Consider the following 21,514-nt stretch of genomic DNA (forward strand, 5'->3'; position numbering starts at 1 on the left):
GAGCTGCAGGTGCTGGGCTCAGAGGTGTAGACCAATGAAGTGTCCCAGAGCGCGGCCATTCCTCTGTCCGGCGGTCTTTTTACACTCACCCCGGTCGGAGGGGGCGTGGCCTGCCCCGGAAGCGTCCCCGCGACCCGGAAGTGACGCTTTCCGGCCGTGACGACGGCGCTCCGCCCCCCGGAGCGCCGTGCCCGGAAGTGGCCTGCCGGCCGGCGTCCCGGCGTCCTGCGACACGCAAGCTTCTATCCCTGGCCGGGAGAGCTGCCGCTGCCTTCGCTGCTGCTATCGCCGCTGCCATCGCCGCTGCCGCTGCCCCCGCCGTTGCCACCGCCGACGTCCTGATGCTCCTTAAGGTATGCGTTCAAAGTTCGGCTGTGCGGTCTGTCCGTGTGGCGCCGGAATGCTCCATAGTCCCAAGCGGGGGTGTCTTTGTCCTGGGAGCCACAGCCTGCCCTTGCGTCGACTACTCCAGCAGTGCTGCCCCCTACGCGTCACCGTCAGACAGTGCGCTACTCCAGGGAGGGGGAGCCCTATGGCTGGCGGGTAACCGACTCAGATGCGCATTGCATGGTCGGGCCCCTTTTTCTTCTCTGGGTGAGACGCCGCAGTAGTGGTGGAGACACCCCCTGCCTGCGTCTCCCCCGGGAGGCCAGTAGAGCCAGGGAAAAGCCCCGACTCCCCGGATTCCCGCGAATAGCTCTTTCCATGTCTGCCTCCTAGCAGACACTAAGCTAAAGACTAATTAGCTGAGTGCCTGCAGGGGGGATATAGCCAGGTAGGGAGGAGCTAACACTTTTTTGCTTAGTGTCGCCTCCTAGGGCAGTGGCTATATCCCATGGTCTAGGCTGTGGCCCCCAATGATACGGACGAGAAAAGTGGAAAAACCCCTTCAAAACCAGCATGTAAATCATTCCAAGTGACATGTACAGCACAACTTACAGAGGGCCTGGATAGGTTTTCCTTTGAAATCTGGCGTTCCAATACTTGGATCTTTTCTTGCAGATACTGATTTTTTAAGTGCAGTTCATCTACCACAGAATCCCGAGGTAAAGCCTGCTTTGTTCTGTGAGTAAGAAATAAGAATTGCTAATTATTTATTTAGAAATGAATAAATGTAATGAAATATTTAATCTGAGCAGCCGTCAAGGTACAACAACAGACAAACTTATAAAACATCAATCAGCGGGAATACTTTCTTTTTTGTAAATGAAACATCACAGTGAATGATAATCTGGGCAACAATTCAATTAAATAGAGTATTCATCTAAAATGTATCAATGGTCAGTTAGGTCTAATATATATGCAAACCATGGAAATGTTTTTATGTTATGTTTTTAGCATTCCTTCAATATGCTCCTGGAGATGAACCATATATACTATTACATTTATATTATATAATCTAAAAACTTTCTTCTAAGTCCGAAAGGTTGTAATTAGAGATGAGCGAGCATGCTCGTTTAGAGCAATTACTCGATTGAGCATCGCTTTTTTCGAGTAACTGCCTAAATCGGGCAAAAAGATTCGGGGGACGCTGGGGGTGAGCGGGGGTTGTGGTGGGGAGTGGGAAGAGAGCAGCTCCCCCCTGTTCCCTCCTGCCATCCCCGGCTCCACCCCGCCGACCCCCCCCCCGAATCTTTTCGCCCCGAGTAGGCAGTTACTTGAAAAAAACTGATGCCCGATCGAGTAATTGTCCTAAACGGGCACGTTCGCTCATCTCTAGTTGTAATATCAAGCGACTTAAATGGGTTGTCTATAGGATTTTTTTCCCCGCTTACACAGCTATAATATAAATAACGTTAAACTAGATTTACCTTTTTTAAGGTCCTTGCTGCATGGGTCTTTCCTTACTTCAGGGTACAGCAAATCACGTGCTGTCTAGGCTTCTGACTGCTGTGGTCTATCACTATCCTTAGCAGTACAAACACTGAGGCCAGTGATTGGCCATAGTGGTTACGAGTATAGACCGCTCATGATCTGTGGTACTTAAAGTGGACACCGGTGGGACAGGAGCGGCCAATACCTCAAAAAGGTGAATGTAGCTTGGTGTTTATTACATTGTAGCTGTGTAAGCATGAGCAAGAGAATCTAAAATAAAATGTAAAAAATCCACTGACATCTTCTTTAAGGGAACACTGTACACGGGAGATTTATTTTTGTGCATTTTCTCAACACTTCCTTCCTTAATCTCTTCCTTTACTTGCTCCCGTTTGACCTCACATTACAATTAAAACAGAAAAATTTACAAAAGGAATAAATATTCTTCATGTCCCAGGGGCTCAGTCATCCCTTACTCCTTCTCTTCACAATCTCAGTGAGGGTATGGCGAAATGATGTGGATTCAAAGCTGCAAAAACTGCACTAAAATCCACTGAAGATGTGCCGCAAATGCTATTAAGGAACTATCCTGAGGATAGGTCATTAACAGTTTGTCAGCTGGGGCCCGACGGTTGGGACCCTGGCTGATCAGCCGATCGGACGCCCCTTGTCAGAGCCACAACATGCAGGGTACGCAGCAAAAATAGTTAGCTCTGACTCCTGTGTGGTGGCCGTCGCTGGTAAATGCAATTCTAAATCCCATTAAAGTAATTGACATCTGCACCTGCAATTATGAGCCACAGCCACTACACAGAGGTTGGTTGGAGCTAACTGCTTCTGCTTCATACTCCTGTGTATTATGGGGCTCACAACAGGTGTCAGATCAGCTGATTGGCCAGGGTCTTGAGCAGTAAACCCCAGCTGAACAACTATTGATCACCTATGCTGGGATAGATCATGAATAGGATTTGCTCGAAAAACCCCTTTAAAATCTGCAGTAAAAAAGTTGACACACTGAGGATTTAAAATCCACACTACAGATTGTGCAAATTTTTTTCTTCTTTACTCCATTTGTTAAACCTCAGTCAGTCACCAACCGAAAATGCAACAGATCAACAGGAGACAATAGAAACTAATCACTGAAATGTGTGTAGATCCCCCAAATCAGTAGTTTTTAAAATAGATGTAATTAAAAAAAAATCTATTTAAAAAAATGCCACACCATTAAATAAATCATGACACCCCCCATGAGTACGAGGTTTACTTCCAAGTCATGGGTTTCTTGGCATATACAGCATATTCCAATAATTTACCGCAGCACCAAGATTGCGGCTGTGACTAAACCAGTGCAGACTGCTGCTTTAATGCAGCAGTTACTAATTAATACAGTAATGCAGCAGTTGCTGATTGGTAACTACTGTATTTAGGTGGCTGACAGCGCTCAGAGCTGCAACATCTTGCGATATATACAAAGATCTCACATCCTGACAATGTGTGTTGGCGTAAGTGATTGTAGGAATCAACAAAAGGGAAATTCGGCCTTGACTTCTGTGGGAGTTGGGTAATTTACTTAATGGTATGCTTGCTTTGTAACATTTTTTAATGACATCTATTTTAAGAACTCTTTTTGGTTCAATATGAATCTATAGGTTCTCTTTAACGCCTTTGTTCTCAGCAGGATTTCTAGAGGACCCTTAGTTTCAGGATCTTGCAGAGGATGCTGCAATCTGACGAATAGTGAGGGCAGCTATATTTCTTGCTGAAGTTTATTATTCAATTCTAGGTTTAGTGTTCCTTTAAAAAGCAAGTGCAGTATTTTTCTTCATCCTTTGCGACAAGGTTAACAATAATATATCTCTCTGCTTATATGCAGAGGTTAGGCTTTCCCAACCAAATTATTACATTGTGCATCCATGTGTAATGTCTCTAATTATCTCAAGAATCTCCAGTACCCTCTATTCTTCAGACATTAACCTGGCAAATTAATTCCAGTGATGCATTTAAGCTGTTATTCTTAAACCAATTACAAGAAGAAAGTCTGATTTTTTTTTACACTGTGCATAATATGTGCGGTGACTTTATGGGAGGGTCACAATATATCACATTTAATTTAGTGACCTTTATGTCAGATTCAAATAATTGAAACTATACATGCTAGATTAAGGAATATTATGGTGGATACTAAAAAGACACTATTAAAATGTTCTTAGCAATGTGCCTATCTTTAAAGATTTTACACATGGTCACGGGTCTGGAAACCATAGCTATAAGCAATCCTAAGTGATGCTACATGTAGTGGTCATTCGTTAACTAATGGCATAATCTAAATCTGATGGTCCTACAACTATACACTCAGTGCTAGAGCGGTTTCTAGATATGGTCACTAGAATTGACTTTGTGAAGTGATCACTGGACCTGATTTCACAAAAGACGACAGATCATCAGTACTAGAACTAGATATATTTTTTCTTAACATAATGCGTTGCTAACAGTTTTCATTAATTAAATACAGCACCATTACAGTTGCAATCAAAATTCTTCACCCCTTGAAATTAGGTTTATTTGCAAAATTTACAAACTTTCAGCTGTTTGCAAAAGAAACAATCAAACAAGAACAAATTAAATAGCTCACCAGAACTGATATAACAAGTGGTTTCTCCAAATTCAACACAAAATTCCACTTAATTACTACCACAGTCTAATGAACAGAATTCCTTACAAGATCACACATCTGTAAATCTGGTGTTATCTCAAGTACACCTGATGTAACTAATAAAAGGCTTCATTGGTTACATCAGGTGTGCTTAAGATAAAACACATTAAATACCCGGACTGGCTAGGACTTTGTTAACTGTGATGTTTAATTGCATATTAGAAATATGGTTAAGTGAAGGGTGAGGCCTAAAAAGGCAAGAGAAGAAATTATTGCCTGATGTAAAAGACTACAAAAATATAGTAAAGGCACTGATGTTCCTAGGTAAATACAGTTGGAAGTATAATTCGGAGGTTTAAAGTTAAAGAAACACTGGTTACAACACTCTCTGGATGTGGCAGTAAGATAAAGTGATCACTTGCTGCTACCAGATGTCTGAGGAGGCAGGTGGTTAAAAATCCTCAAGTGATTGCAAAAAGACCCGCAGCAAGAAATCGTGGCAGCTGGCACATACTAAACACTGAAGGGCTTCATGCCTAAACTCCAACATGTACTAATCTATGGACCCCAAAGCACAAAAAAAGTTGCCTCTAATATGTTCAAAAGTATATAAATAAGCCATAGAAGTTTTGGGATTATGTTCTGTGGATCATTGGCAACAAAACTGGACCTTTCAGGCCTATGGATCAGTGGTATGTCTGGAGAAGGACTGATGAAAGGAACCCCCTGCCTACAATGCAGCATGACGGTGGCTTGGTGATGCTCTGGGGCTGCTTTGCTTCCTCCGGCACTGGAAACTTGCAGAGTGTGGAGGGCAAGATGGAATTAATCTAGCATCAGGAAATCCTAGGAGAAAACATCATGCCTTATGTGAGGAAGCAGAAACTTCGGCTTCATTGGACCTTCCAACATGACAATGATTCCAAGCATGCCTCTCAGTCCACCAAGGATGGTTTCAGAAGAAGTCCTGGAAGATTCTGGAATGGTCATCACAGTCGCCTGACTTGAACCCAATAGAAAATCTATGTTGGGTTCTGAAGAAAGCGGTTGCAGCTTGCAAGCCTTATTAGTGAACTGGAGACTATTGTCCATGAGGAATGGGCCAAGATTCCCCAGAAATGCTGCCAGAAGCTTGTGTCTAGCTACGGATCACATTATTGCTTTACCAAGTACTGAAGACACCAGTCATGAAGGGGTTAAATAATTCTGAGACTTGTAGTCATTAAATGTAGCATTCTGTCTTGAATTTGGAGACTCCCCTTGTTATATTAATTGTACTGAGTGATTTATATTGTTCGTGTTTTATTTATTTATTTTTTTTATCAAATAGCTGAAAGTTCATACAGTTTGCAAGTGAACCTGATTTTCAATGGGAATTGAATGATTTTGATTGCAACTGTACATACAGTATGGCTGCCTTCACACTGTCGAGAAAATCGCGTGATTTATGAGCGGTGCGAGAAAACGCTGAATTATGAAACCCATGACTTTTAATGGCTTCATTCCCATTTATCTAAGCCCTATCGCTTGCAAAAATCATAAGAATTCAGAAACAACTGTAGAAAGTCCAGCAATGAGACCGATACTCGTATAAACAGATTGGAGGTTCTTCCAATTTCTCTAAAAGAAGCAAGTGAGAAAGTAGGAACAACAATGTTGAAAAAAAGCTGTATACTGGTGCTGCCGTATGTCTATATCTTTAAATGGCGTCTACTGGTGGATTTCATTCCATAACCATTTATGAATGTTGCACTGATCTACACATCTCTTCTCTATAGAAGAAGAGATGCTCATTAGAAATAAAAAAAGATATGAGCTAATGCATGCCTACTACGCAGTGTACAGATCACACAGTACAAGTCACTAATGAATATATAGAAGCTGAAAGCAGCAATCCAAGCGCTTTCATACAGGCGACAGTATTTCAAGATCACTTTATTATGCGTATTTCTTACAGAAGGACTGAGCACTTCAGGGAATCTGTGTGCCACTTATGGTTTGGATGCCGAGTTAGTGTGATGTGGGAAATGCAAAGCAGACTGACAAGACAAAGCTACTCTTATGTTACACTTCTCCACAGTGATGTATATAGATGCTTACTAGAAAAGAAATACACACTTTCAACATTATATAGAACCAAAACCATTAAACAGGTAGACACGGAATATGCATAGTAGCATAGAATTGGGATAAACGTTTTTGAGACTGCAGCTTTCTGTGATGTCAGCATCAGGTGAGCGCCCATGAAGCAAGAAGTTTCAGAACACTGATTGTTTATGGAAAGGGAAAAGTTTTAGAAGCACCGGTAGCAGAGGAACAAGTGGACAGTGTTTGTGAAAAGCCTCACACATATGTAACTTAGTCATACAAACAATACACATATTAAAAACCATGTAAGCACTTTGGCTAGACCAATGATACTTTAGTTTCTATAAACTGTTGAAAGCATCTATTTCTTTTACAGTAACCATGCAATTTTTAAAATGGGTTTCTTGTGATTGCCCCAAGTGACAGCCTCATTCTGTTGCTGGGTAAAACAGAGGATGGGGTGCTAGAACTGGAAAGTGATGGTGGTAAAGCTGAGCAGAAGTATAAAGCTGAATTAATAAATTTCACTTTCACTGTTTTTGGAGCCATTTATATAATTTTTGGAAAACACTTTTTGAATTGTATTTTCTAGATGGAAAAGGAAGCTGTTGGCCTCTGTGTCAAGTATTAACGAGGTAGGTGCATGACTAATCCATGAGAAAGGTTTATAGGTGTGTTATACTAATGATATATGTGTTTCTTACATTGGCCTAGGCAAACATACATACATTATATTATATATATATATATATATATATATATATATATTTTAGATTACACACATCTATCTATCTAGGAAATAGCTAGCAGTTAAATGGTTAACTGGTTCAATATTGTACACTGGTGTGTGTGTATTGGATGCTTGTGCGCCATCTCCAACACACTCTCCTACGCATGGTTCCCAGGACGGTCTCTAGATGTGTTTCTCACAAGAAGGACCTGGGATGCTCATTCTCATGAAGGGGGGGCTGCTTCTTATCTTCTCTCTCACATACCTTGCTCCAGGCAGGGATATTAATAAAGTCTGTGCTACTTGAGTTTTAGGAATAAGACGCATCGGATGATAAGACGCACCTGGGTTTTAGAGGAGGAAAATAGGAGAAAAATATTTTGAACTCCCCAGACCAGGCAGTGAGGGAGGTATTACAGGAGGAATAAAGAGCAGTAGTACCGCCTCGGAATGAAGTATATACCACTAGGTCAACCTGTCATTCAGGATCCAGGAAAGCTGAGTATAAATGTAATGGTGATCTAATTACTTGTCATCCAGCTTTCCAGGAGCCCCGAATCCCACGTTGAATAGTTATGACAATGCATGTGGTATGCATGCTTACATAACTCTGCAGTTGGCATTCAGGATCCTGGAAGAGCTGAGTGACAATGTGATGATTCAATTAGTTGTCACCCAACTTTCCTGGAACCCTGCATGGCATGTATCATTATGGTTATGCATAACTAGGCACAAATATATACACAATACAGGCAGCTCTTTCTCCCTCTGCCCCTCCCCCTCCCTCTCCTATGTAGCTGGCAGATGTGAGAGTGTCTGTACATACAGCTGACTGCTGAGGCAGGGGGGAGCAGCAGCTCCCTCTCACTAATCAGCTGTTGTATGGGTGCTGGTGTGGAGCAGACCTGCTATCTTTCACACTGTCGGCAATCTAGCAGGAGCTGCCTGTCTGTACAATAGCTTCCTGCTTCACCCCCCGCCCTCAGCAATCAGCTGCTGTACGGGCCGCTCTGCTCCCTGCTCCTCCCCCGCCCCCACAATCAGCTGCTGTAGCGGCCAGCCGCTCTGCTCTCTGCTCCTCCCCCGCCCCCAGCAATCAGCTGTTGTACGGGCCGGTCAGCTGTGCTCCCTGCTCCTCCACCGCCCCCAGCAACCAGTTGTTGTGCGGCCGCTCTGCTCCCTGCTCCTCCCCCGCCCCCAGCAATCAGCTGTTGTGCGGCCGCTCTGCTCTACTGCTGTGCTGGCTTTGTATGCAAACGGCCGGCAGCTCAGTGAGAAGGATTCGCGATCCTCTTCATCTCCGGCCGGGTCTGATCTCGGCACGTTCGCTCTATAAGACGCACTGACTTTTTCACCCAACTTTGGAGGGGAAAAAAGTGCGTCTTATATAGAGCGAAAAATACGGTACGTGTTTGGTAGCGGCATATAACTTGGGGCGTTAAGATATGTACATCATAGAGTCATTACATACTAAGCCAATCATGAGTTGTTATGATGTTGGGGGAGTACATGTGTATTGATGCATCATGTCCAACTATATCTATACCGTTATGATGTGAATTAATTAGACGTGTACTAGAGAATGACCCACATGGAGTCAGACTCCGATACATTTGCCTGCATGCTACTTCTCATTCTAACCAATTTGGAGCAGACAGTGAAGTTCATGGAATATGATATTTATTCCCATAACAGGTGTGAAGTCTAATTGCTGTATATCTAAAGATGAATCAATCAAATGTCAAAACGGCTATGTAGGCGATGGAAGATCCAAAGTGCAGGATTAATACACATGATGTGGAGATGCCCAAAATTAAACAGAAATTGGATGGATGTACACTCATTAATCAATACTGTATATAAAATTAATTTAGATCTTTCTCCACTAGTATGCATACTCGGTTATGCGAGTGATCTACCAATAGAGGAACAAGAACAAATAGCAGTGGTGAAGTTACTCTATATAGCAAGAAAACTGATAGCCTAACATTGACCCCCCCACAGAAGGAGAGTTTAAAACTAAAGTTAATTATCTATTACCCTGGAAAAAAGGGATATATCTCAAAAGAAACACTGGCCATAAATATGACAAGATATGCGGGAAATGGCTGACTACGCCTGGAGTAGGAAATCAGGGACTAGCAGTTAACAACTAGATTATAATGCTAACCCAGCCTAGGAATGAGAGTTGTATAGCTGCTCTGTTGCAGTGGATGGTAATGGGGACACAAACTTAATATGGTAAATATATGGTAAATATGCTATATGGGTCATATGCTATACTTGTGTACTTGATATAGCGTTACAGGCAGATTCCCTGTGTTCTCCGGAAGAGGAGATCATACTACAAGATACCATTGAAAAGGACTCTTTACATCCAAGGACATTATGTATCAACTGAAATAATTATCGTCTAATATGTTGATGTGTATGGTGTTATAAACTGAACTAACTGTTTGGAATGTGACAGATAGAGAGAAGAGGGAGGATTTGGGGTAAGGGGGAGGCGGAAGGAGGTTAGAAATGTAGGTTTATGCGTGAAAAAAAAAAAATCAAAACTCAATAAAAATTATTGAATAAAAAAAATAATCAAATATCAACTATTATAAATTATCATAAATTAATTGAATAGAAAAAGTTCATACTTCATGTAAGACATTTCATTTTCTAATTCAATGTTCTTCTTCCGAAGTTCTTCAATTTCTCTTTCCGACTCCACAGCTCTTACTCCTACTACTTGATCCGCAGTTATACCTCGAGATTTCAGTCTTTTTTGTAACACTATTTTCTCCTGGTCAGCTCTACGATAGAATACATACACTTATTAGCACTAAAAACCAGCTAAGTCACGCAATATCAAAAACTATATATTTAGACATGAAAGATACTTATTATACAAGGTATAGGTCAGGAACTGTAGTTACTGCAGAACTTTTCTTTGAAAAGCTTATGTGCACCTTTATCAAATGATTTGTAAGTTGTGTGTGTACCCAGAGAGGTTCAAGATGCACTACATAAAAGGCTACTTTCTCTGAGAGGTCTGCTTGTGGGGATTCAAGTTCAGAGCTTAGTGGGTGTTCCCTGTGTAACAAGGTCTCGCTCTCACAACTGCCTTCTCCCATTGCTTTAGATTGTGCCAATGTTTCCTCCCCTATTTTCTTTCACATGGACATAGCTCTGCAAACTCTGATTTCTGTGAGAAAATGCAGTTCAGAAGTCTTTTTCACTGATACATTGCTATGCGTGAATACTGACCTGCTGACCACAGATGGCTGTATAGTACTGAGGAGTAAATGAGTAAAGGAATAATGCATCACTGCAGAATCAGGCTTAACATACAGTTTGTTTGTAGTAGGGTAACCATAGTGCAGCAAATGTATCACCCTTGTGCATATAGGCTGTAATATGAGCTACCTTGTAAACAACAGAATCATTTTCAATCCGGGCCAAGTTCCTTGATTTAAAAAGGAGCCTGTCAGCATTTTTGCAAACACTCCTGTATTAGGTCATAAATAGAGATGAGCGAGTATACTCGCTAAGGCACATTACTCGAGCGAGTAGTGCCTTAGCCGAGTATCTTCCCGCTTATCTCTAAAGATTCGGGGGCCGGTGAGGGGCGGAGAGTGGCGGGGGACAGCGTGGAGGAACGGAGGGGAGATCTCTCTCCCTCTCTTCCCCCCGCTTCCCGACACAACTCACCCGTCACCCGAATCTTTAGAGACGAGCGGGGAGATACTCGACTAAGGCACTACTCGCTCGAGTAATGTGCCTTAGCGAGTATACTCGCTCATCTCTAGTCATAAACACACCTTATACAGCTTCTTGCTCAGAATGGGGCCTTTCTCACTTAAGTGCTTCCCTGACTCTACATAGAGCTGTCAGCAGTTCTGCATCAGTAAAACTGCTTGTAGACTTCCTTAAAATTTGCACAAGAAAATTAAGCCTGGCTGCAGGGATACACATATGGAAACTGTCTTATGGGAATACACACTTTAAGTTCCCCACCGAATGTCTTATGCCCAAACTCTTGGCAGGGCACGGATTTAAATGATGAACTGTAACTAAATGTGCATCTTGACCTGTGCTGTAAAAGGTACACACGTTTTATGTGTTCTTTTGCGTTTAAGAGACATCTTGTTTAAATGGCAGAAACCATTCATTCAGTATGAGAAATGTACAACGAAGGAAATCAGGAACAGGTCAGATACCCAACTGGAAAGCAAAAAAAATATTTTTGAATGCAGTCAATAAACCTGCCCTGAGAACTCACTTGGAATATAGATCTTTGAGTGTCGTCAGCTGTTTTGTTAGTGTCTCTACTTCCTTCTCTTTATCTCGAAGCTTGGTGCGCATTCCTTCTAATTTAGTTTGCCATTTTTTGCCTTCTTCCCACCTTATTATCTCTTCTTTGGAGCTCTAAAGTGGAAAAATGATTAACCTGTAATTACAGTTATCTAAGGAATTCTGTATAGTCGTGCAAATAATGTTTATAGCAAAGCACAGGTAGTTCTATAACCTTGAGCTAAAATCAGTCCTGGGGACCACAGCTGCTGGAGGGCAGGGACTAGTTATGTACACATTCATATAGCAGTATAGTACTGTAAAATAATCTGCCCTTGTCATGTGACCATCTGATTAGAGTTTCATTACAGTACAGTCATCAGATGTGCCTTGTAATGACCACTGCACCTATTTGTCACATAACCAGGACAGATGTTTACCTACTGGAAGTAAACAATGAAAGTTCAGATTCAGTGACAACAAGCAGAGATTTTGAAAACTACCTGAAATAGATAAGAAAGCATACTGTAAAATTACTTATTTACTGTAATACCTTTTTAAAGAGCAACTGAAATTTTTTCATAAATCAATACTTAGTTTAAAGGGAATCGGTCAGCACATTTGAGCCCCATAAACTACATTATGGGGCCCGAAGGTGAGAAAACAGGTGGTCTGGGGAGCGGTCTCATATTCACTAGGTCCCACGTTCCACTGCTGTGCCCCCCCAAAAGAAATCTGTGCAAAAAAGACAGGGTGACTCATTCCAGAAGGCTGTGTGCACACACTCTCTCATTGATCTGTCACAGCCTTCGGGAAAGAGTCACCCTGTGTGTGTGTGCTGATTTGTCGTGAAAAGGGGGACTCTGATTATGAGAACCAACTACCTGGACCCTCAATTCCCTCAACTTTGAGCTCCATAATGTAGTTTATGAGGCTCAAACATACCGACAGGTTCCCGTTAAGCAAAAACAAGAAAGTTTGTAATTTTCTTTTTTTTTAACAAAATGACTTTTTTTTAACACATAATAGCCACTTGCATTCCTGCCTCCCACACTGATCACTCTGAATATACTGCTTAAGTCCATACAAAAGGAGATGAAATTACAGCTGCAGCTCATAGAAATCTACAAAAACCGAAGAGAGGAGAAGGGTTGATGCTAAAGGGGGGAAGAGGCAGAAAGGCACAGACACACATGGCTAATATCGCACAGTAATTGCTTTATCTCGCCCCAGTACTGGAATGGCTTAGCACTGCGGTATATTGTCCTCCATGCTGTTGCTTTTGCAGGTGTGCTCCGTGGCGGCCGTACGTTGAATGGCACCTTGTGCACAATGTTTTTTGATGTCACCCAATTATAAGGAGAGAAAGCAAAATATATTGCACTAATATGCAGTCTACCTGTATTCTGACTATCAAACTAGCAGCACACACCCACCAGAACAGCTCAGTGAATAAATACTGTACCAGAACAAAGCTAATAAAAACAGCCCCAGTGCCAGGCTCATAACATAAATGCAAAACTGAGCAATTGGGTTGCACGGGTGCCAATAGGCTGGCAACAGTGCCTCAGAAAAACAGAGGGGAGGAGACAGAGCCAAGTTACATGTACACGGGGGTTAAAAAAGTTGTGCCTGAGATTCTTGCCCGTGTGCTATCTAATGTGCTGAACACAGCACATTGACATGTGCTATTCTCTCCTGGAAGTCAGACAAGAATAGGACATGCTGCGGACTATTCATACAGATGGGTACTATTGCTGTCTGATTTTAGGACAGATTTTTCGGATGGAAACATCATCTGTGTGTATGCACCCTTAGGAGGAGGATGATTCATGTAGCTGCGCAAGACACTGCCTCACAGGAAGAAGAGGATTCGGCTGGGCAGACTTAAAGGGGGTGATCACTCCCAGCCTACATCTGTCTGGTTACCCCATACAAACTGGTGGCCAGCGTCCTGTGGGGCTGCACACAGCTAAAGCCCCATTTACATGGGACGAATGTCGGGCGAACGATGCCTAACACTCGTTCCCGCAAGTACTTCCTCCCGTACTGCTGCACATGAGCGAGTATCTCTGGCTCTGTGACAGTGTGGCCAGCAGGGGGCCGAAGCGGCTGGAGGCGATTTCACACCTCGCTCTCCCCCGCCCCTCTCCATTCACTTAACATAGCGACAGTTCAGTACTGCAGCCTGCTATTTACCAGGAACGCTGATTGTTCAGGATCATTGCTCATCGTTTAGGCTGCAGAAAATCATGAATGATGATCATTCAGTGTAAATAGCGGCTGCTGTGTTAAGTGAATGGAGAGGGGCAGGGGAGAGCTGGAAGAGAAATCTCCTCCAGTCGCCCCACTGAGAGCCAACGATATTCGCACCTGTGCACCGTGGCCAGAATTCCTATAATAGTGGTCAAATGTCCAAAAAATCAAGTTTCATAAATGTTTTGCACGATCTCGGTGTAATACGGTTATTTATGTTTTATATAAGAAGTGATTACTGAAGTTAATTAAGGTATGGATTTCAGAATTTTGTTGATTAGTTTGCTATTAAAATTATCAGTTTTTTAAAAATAGGGGGTAAGTGGCCCTAAAAATAAGAGCTCTTTTACCCCTTAGTGACGGAGCTTTTTTGCTTTTTTCCATTTTTGTTTTTTCCTACTCCCTTTTAAAAAATCGTAGCTCCTTAATTTATCCATCGACGTAGCTGTATGAGGGCTTGTTTTTTGCGGGATGAGTTGTATTTTTCAATGGCACTATTTATCGTACCATATAATTTACTGAAAAGCTTTTAAAAAATTCTAAGCGGGGGGCGTGGCCTAACCACCATACTGAGAAGCCGCACTGAGAGAGAGCCCGCTGGAGAACACCCTAAAAACTAAGTTTGGGGACATCCTCTCCACTCATCTAAGGCTTCTCAAGCTTTAAGAAGTCCTCCCGGAGACATCGGGAGCGTCGAGACCGGAGCGGGGATTCCGCAGAAGCCGCTTTGAGCTACGGCAGCTGAGGCCTAGCTGACAGGCCGGAGCCGGGGGCTAGATTTTCGGCCGCAAGAGACCGCGGCCTGCACGCCGGCGAGCGAAAGAAACCGGAGCATTCTGTAAAGGCAAAGGAAGCTTCCTTGCCCTGCCACATACACCGGTGGAGCCGGAGCTGACACAGCATAGGCATAAGGAGCTCCGTGACGGCGGCGGGCGCGGGAACCATAACGGTAAGCCGGCACCTGCAAACCACACATAAGGCTGTCACACATAAGCCTTAAAGGGACAGGAGCCCCCGCTTACCTCTCCGTTCCCAGCAAAGGAGGCCAGTGCCTTCCACAGGAGGAGACAGTGCTCACCCATAAGCACAGCAGGATTCCAGCCCAGAACTGAGGCAGACATCCAGCCGACAGTCACAACTAGAGGGCACTCTGTACCACACATAGAGTGCTTCTCATAGACAGTACTGACCTGCACAGACTCTCTTCCTGCAGAGGTGGCCCACGTCCCCCACCTCCCAAAACCACCTACCTCCTTATCTCCCCATCTCTATTAAAGAAACAGGAGTGTGCCCCAAATACTCTTCCCCCTATAAAAAAAAAAAAAAAAAAAAAAAAAAAAAAGGGGAAAGCAGTAGAATGACCATGTTCTAAAAAAAAAAACTCATATTAAACCGTGCCCTACGCAAGAGTCTTAGCCTTAGCTATCTCCAAAATGGTAAAGACAAAAGATAAAGCAGTTTCTACGCCCGGACAGCAGATAAATTCCAAGAACCAACCCGACTTACAGCGCTTTTTAAAGAAACGTAGCGCTCAATCTCCAGCAGGCCCTTCCAAGAAAAACCCACCGCCGGTTACAGAAGACGATAATATGTCGGCTTCTGATATTGACAGCGACAATGATACAGAATGTAGCAGTGCACATAGATCGAGTATAACCAAGAACTTTCTCAAAAAAGCGCTAGCGCAGGCGCTACATCCTATACTGAAAGAACTGACAGAAATAAAAACAGAAATCCACCAAATAGGTAACAGAGTTGAAGATCTGGAGAATACATACACTGATCTCATCGCGCAAACAAACGATCTGACCGACCATGTAGATACACAAAGAGACCAGATTGACAGAGCCTTAGTCTTAATTGAGGATCAAGAAAATAGAAGCCGTAGACGAAACATTAGACTTAAGGGTATTCCGGAGTCTATTTCAACTGATGCCTTGAGAAGTGCTGCCGCAACCATATTCACCGACCTCTTAGGCGAAGAACGAGCCAGCCAGATCATCATTGAGAGAATTCACAGAGCCCTAAGACCCAAACCAAAAACCGGAGATCCTCCGAGAGACATAATTTGCGGCCTACTCTCTTTCAATGATACCCATGCAATATTAACAGCATCTAGAGACAGAGGCCAATTAAAGTATCAGGACGTTGTCTTCCAAATATACCAAGATCTGGCTCCTTCTACCCTCGCAAAGAGAAGGCAACTTAAACCCCTCCTTGAGGCACTTAGAGCAAAGAACTTACAGTACGCATGGCTCTTTCCTTTCGGCCTGGCGATTCAGAAAGACGGTAAACGGATCACCATACACACTCCGGCTGATCTGGAGAAAGCTTGGAGTGTGCTGGGGATCTCGCCAATCCAGATCACCTCATGGATGCCTCTGGGGGGGAGAGATGGGGACCGGAGACTAGAGAAGCAGACCCCTTGGAAGACCGTCTCACGCTCCAAATCCCCCAAAAATAGGAGATCCAGAGCCAGACTCGACTTCCAGCAGGCACAGAGTACTGAGACCCCCATACTGCAAGATGGTTGAGAAACCGAAGGGTGTCAGAGCTGAAGCAGAAGATGCAGCTCACCTGACTGACATAGACCTGTCGTCCTTTGGAACTATCATATCCAGAATGTGTATGACTTAAACTAACTTCAATTTATCTCTGACTCCCCGGTCCCCTGTGTTTTTTCTTTCCCCTTCCTTCTTTTCAACCCTCTCATACGCAGTAGAGGACCCGTTCGAGACACGCTTGCAGCGAACCCGAATTCGCCTTGGAGGGAAAGACAAAGCTAGAACAAGAGACTTGATCTACCTCTGATAAGTACCGCCATGCACCACCACCTGTTTAATTACACTTAATTTTTGTGGCGCCCTTTCGGAGACTAGTCACCACAAGGCTATGATACGACATAAAGGTGAAGGTGTTGCCTGGTCTCGGAAATGTGACACTCTCCGATTGGCCCGTTTCTTATATTTGAGACGGGCCCGACCCAGCGGACGTTAGAACCTGTCTTCTGCCTTTTACTTCTCTTCGCCTCCTGGCGATGATGCGAGCCGAGGCCCATCCGGCGACCCTTCCGAAGAGTTGACTTGCTGTTTTCATATATGCATTGTTGGGTTGCGTCTGGCCTCCTCCCCGCTCCTCCCTCCACGCGTCGTGTGTCTGGGGGGGCCGGGTGGCGGTCACGCGCATACCTACAGTGTCAGTTGGTATTTTGGAGTTAATTGATACTTGACACAATGTTTTACGCACAGACATAATTACGCTCGCTTGTTATATTTGAGATGGGCCCGGCCCAGTTGGCGCTGGAGCCTTTCTTCTTCTTTTTTTTTGCTCCTTTTCGCCTCCTGGCGACTCTGCCAGTCGAGGCCCCTTCGGCGACCCTTCGGAAGATTTACCTTATTGGTTCAGTGTATGCATTGGTGGGCTGCGCCTGGCCTCCTTCCCGCCCCTCCTCCCACGCGGCGTGTATTTGGGGGGGCCGGGTGGTGGTCACGCGCACACCTGCAATGTTAGTTTGTATTCTGGAGATACTTGATACTTGACATGATGTTTTATGCACAGACATAATCACGCTCGCCTGTTATATTTGAGATGGGCCCGGCCCAGTTGGCGCTGGAGCCTTTCTTCTTCTTTTTTTTGCTCCTTTTCGCCTCCTGGCGACACTGTGAGTCGAGGCCCCTTCGGCGAGCCTTCGGAAGATTTACCTTATTGGTTCAATGTACGCATTGGTGGTTGCGCCTGGCCTCCTTCCCGCCCCTCCTCCCCCGCGGCGTGTATCGGGGGGGCCGGGTGGTGGTCACGCGCACACCTGCAATGTTAGTTTGTATTTTGGAGATACTTGATACTTGACATGATGTTTTTATGCACAGACATAACTATGCAAGAATTTAGCATGCTAAGAAAATTTCATGTTGTTTATTAGCACTTCTATGCATTAAGTAGGGCACGTTCCACCTACAACACTTAATACACTTAGTTTTACGATCCTTTTCCTCGTTTTGAGAAGGATTGTTTTTCTATCTTACTCCCGGACTCCACTGGGAACACTCTCATAGAATCCCTTGTTTTTTTTTTTTTCAATTCAATCAATTTTTTTTTCTCTCTCTCTCCCTTTCCCTGTCTCTCTTTCCCCTCTCTTTCCTCCCTCAGACTCCTTCTTTCCCCCCTCCCCTTCTATTACCCAACTCGAAGACCACACCTAACCCAGCCAAAATAATACGTTTGGCTGTTTTGGTACTTGCAGCATAAACGTATTCACCCGCACCTCAACCCATAATGGCGGAAGAATACAAAATCACAACCCTAAACGTAAAAGGTATGAACTCACCTCAAAAGAGAAGTAGAATAAGGTGGCTCCTTAAAAAATTAAAATCCTCAATAGTCTTCTTACAGGAGACTCACATCAAAGGTGAAAATACCCCAAAACTTTCTAAAAAAGAATTTGATAAATGGCACTTTAACAACCACCCCTCAAGCGCGTCCAAAGGAGTTGCTATAGCACTTCACTCCTCGGTTCCGTTCGTCCTTGAGAAAAAATTATCAGACACAGAAGGGAGAATGCTCTTCCTAAAGGGTAAAATTCACTCCGAAACATATACTCTGGTAAATCTCTATACTCCTAATCAAAATCAGATTGCATGGCTGCTGGAAGCTTTAAACAAACTCAAATTATTTGCAGAGGGCAAGATAATAATAGGAGCTGACCTTAACCTCACCATAAACCCCCTTCTAGATTCATCCTCAGGGAAATCCCAGATATCTCAGAAAGCGCGGAAAAAATTAATTAGCTCACTCCAAAACCTTCAAGTCATTGATGTTTGGAGAACCCTTAACCCGACAGTTAAAGACTACTCATTCTATTCCCAAGTACATAAATCGCATCAAAGAATTGATTATATCTTTATCTCCTCAGCCTCAATGCACCAAATAAAAAACCCGAATATAGGAAACATAACAATCTCTGATCACGCACCTGTAACAGTCTCTCTTACCAAACCGAGCTCAGTGAGCAAAAACTGGTCATGGAGACTAAACGAATCTCTGCTGGAAAACCAGGAAATAGCGGAAAAAATAGCTAAAAATTTGGACCTTTTCTTTAAAGAGAACGTTCAAACTCAAGACAAACAACCGCTGGTCTGGGAGACTCACAAAGCGGTGATCAGAGGTATATTCATAGCCCTAGGAGCAACTCAGAAAAAACGTAATCAAAAGGAGATTGACGACATACTTTCACAGATTTCTATACTAGAACGGATAGCAAAACAAAAAAAAGCACAAGAAGCCCAACCTAAATTAACAGCGCTTAGAGAAAAACTCAAAGATATTTTAAATAATAAATTCGCTAAATCCCTACTATACTTTAAACACCAGTTATATGCACACGGCAATAAGGGAGGTAGACTCATGACCTCATACATCAAAAAAGCGAGGAGTAAAACATACATCCCCACAATTGCTGACGGAGCGGGAAAATTACATCACAGTTCCATAAAAATAGCTCAAGCTTTTCGAGAGTTCTACACAGACCTATATAATTTGAACAAACTAGACAACACTGAACTAGAAGATAAAAAGAAAAAAATTGAGGACCTACTTGCCCCATTAGCTCTCCCAAAACTGAACGAGGAAGAGGCCTGCGACTTAACAAAACCAGTAACTTTAGAGGAACTCACATCTGTCTTAAACAGCTTCGCACAACATAAAAGCCCTGGGCCAGACGGCCTCCCACTGGCATATTATAAAAAATATCAGGGAATTATCTTACCTCAATTGGTTTCCTCCTTCAACGCCCTACTAGAGGGAGCACAACTACCAAAACAAGCCCAAGAAGCTTACGTTACCCTTATACATAAGGAGGGGAAGGACCCCCATTTGTGCAGTAGCTACCGACCCATTTCGCTTCTAAATTTAGACGTCAAAATATGGGCCAAACTAATTTCTAGAAGAATTAATAAAATAATACCGAGGCTAATTAACGAAGAACAATCTGGGTTTGTGGCTGGTCGAGAGGGGAAAGACAACTCTGCGCGCCTTCTTCACATTATGAGATACGCCAAGAATAAAAAACTACCCCTAGCCCTGCTAGGTATTGATGCTGAAAAAGCATTTGATAGAGTGAATTGGACCTTTATGCGAGCTGTATTAGATAAATTTAATTTCCCTCCCTCCCTCACACGAGCTATTTTCTCACTATATTCGAACCCGCACGCAAAAATAAAAGTCAATGACATATTCTCCCCACCTTTTTCAATCTCAAATGGAACAAGGCAAGGCTGCCCCCTATCCCCTACTCTTTTCATCCTCTCAATAGAAATTCTGCTGCAGATGGTTAGACAAAGCAAAGATATACAAGGCCTAAAATTAGACCAACATCAAATAAAAACTCTAGCTTTCGCAGACGACATATTATTCATTCTAACAAATCCCGAAAAGAGCCTGAACAAAATCAATGAATTATTGCAATTGTATGGTACAGTCTCAAACTTCAAAATAAATGCCGCCAAATCTACTGTATTAAACATCACACTCCCTGTAACAGCCGTAAAAACACTACAGGCATCCTCACCCTTCAGCTGGGCCAAAACTTACATCGACTATTTAGGGATACGGATTACAAAAAACTTAGAGAATCTGTATAATAAAAATTTCGCTCCTCTTCTAGAAGAAGTGATGATGTTACTTAAAACATACAACTTACCATTCTTAACCTGGTTTGGCAGGAAAAACCTGATCCAAACATATATTGTACCAAAAATTCTATATAAACTCCAAATGATTCCAATTCGCCTACCAAACTCATTCTTCAAATGCATTAAGTCAAACTTCTCTAAATTCCTCTGGAATAACAAGCGTCCTCGCCTTTCACATAAATTGCTAACACAGAAAAGGGAGAGAGGAGGAATAAACCTACCAGATATCGAAAAATATTATAAAGCTATTCAGCTCAACAGATGGCTTGAATTAGTGAATCCATCTAAAAACCAAGTCGTAAGCTCTCTGGCACATGCCTCATATGGAACAACCTTCTCAAAGGACTTATGGTGCCCCTTAGGCAAAATTTACAAAAAAGCTACAAATGACCCACTTATAAGCGGTGCCTGCGAGATTTGGGACCTTCTACAAGAAGAATTAGCTCCTTTCCCCTCTCCTATAACACCCTTAACTCTTGTTCCAGGGATTTTAAACATAAAGCTGGATAAACATACAGAAAAACTTTGGACCCTTCTAAACAAACTTACAATAAACGACTTGTGGTTTCATCGGGCATCCAGAGATACACAACTCACTGAAAAACTACTAGCTCTGGTCCCGCATCCCCCTCTCGACCATCTACAGACCTTGCATTTATCAAAAACCCTTGATAGGTTCAATAGAACATTTTCATCCTCCCGCCCGCTGACGGATTTTGAAAGAGTGGCCACAGCCAGACAGACACACAACAGGAAACTCTCAACTCTCAAAAAGAAATTCATCGATCGGCAGGATATTACCAGACCCACATTTATTAGATCCTGGGAAGCAGAACTTAAGATTAATTTGTCAGATAAAGAGGTTAAAACTATCTTAGAAAACGCTCATGGACACTCCAGGTGCATCAGATTGCAAGAAAATCATTATAAGTTACTAACACGCTGGTACAAATCTCCAGAATGGCTTTTTGCCTACAAACTCGCGAACTCCAATACATGCTGGCG

The 21,514-nt window shown here is 43.1% G+C and overlaps 1 protein-coding gene across 2 annotated transcripts in view; it reads right to left on the reverse strand.

Annotated features, from left to right (window-relative positions):
* CEP290 (centrosomal protein 290) overlaps positions 1 to 21,514 on the reverse strand; it is a 199,310-nt gene that overhangs the window by 39,049 nt on the left and 138,747 nt on the right. For both annotated transcript variants that reach the window (XM_066591495.1, XM_066591494.1), the window contains exons 41-43: positions 11,557 to 11,702; positions 9,932 to 10,087; positions 940 to 1,063 (exon numbers count right to left, since the gene is read on the reverse strand). In XM_066591495.1, coding sequence (XP_066447592.1) covers positions 940 to 1,063; positions 9,932 to 10,087; positions 11,557 to 11,702 — 426 coding nt within the window. The remainder of the gene's footprint in view (positions 1 to 939; positions 1,064 to 9,931; positions 10,088 to 11,556; positions 11,703 to 21,514) is intronic.

Source organism: Eleutherodactylus coqui, chromosome 2 (genome assembly GCF_035609145.1).
Source record: "Eleutherodactylus coqui strain aEleCoq1 chromosome 2, aEleCoq1.hap1, whole genome shotgun sequence".
Classification (NCBI taxonomy): Eukaryota; Metazoa; Chordata; class Amphibia; order Anura; family Eleutherodactylidae; genus Eleutherodactylus; species Eleutherodactylus coqui.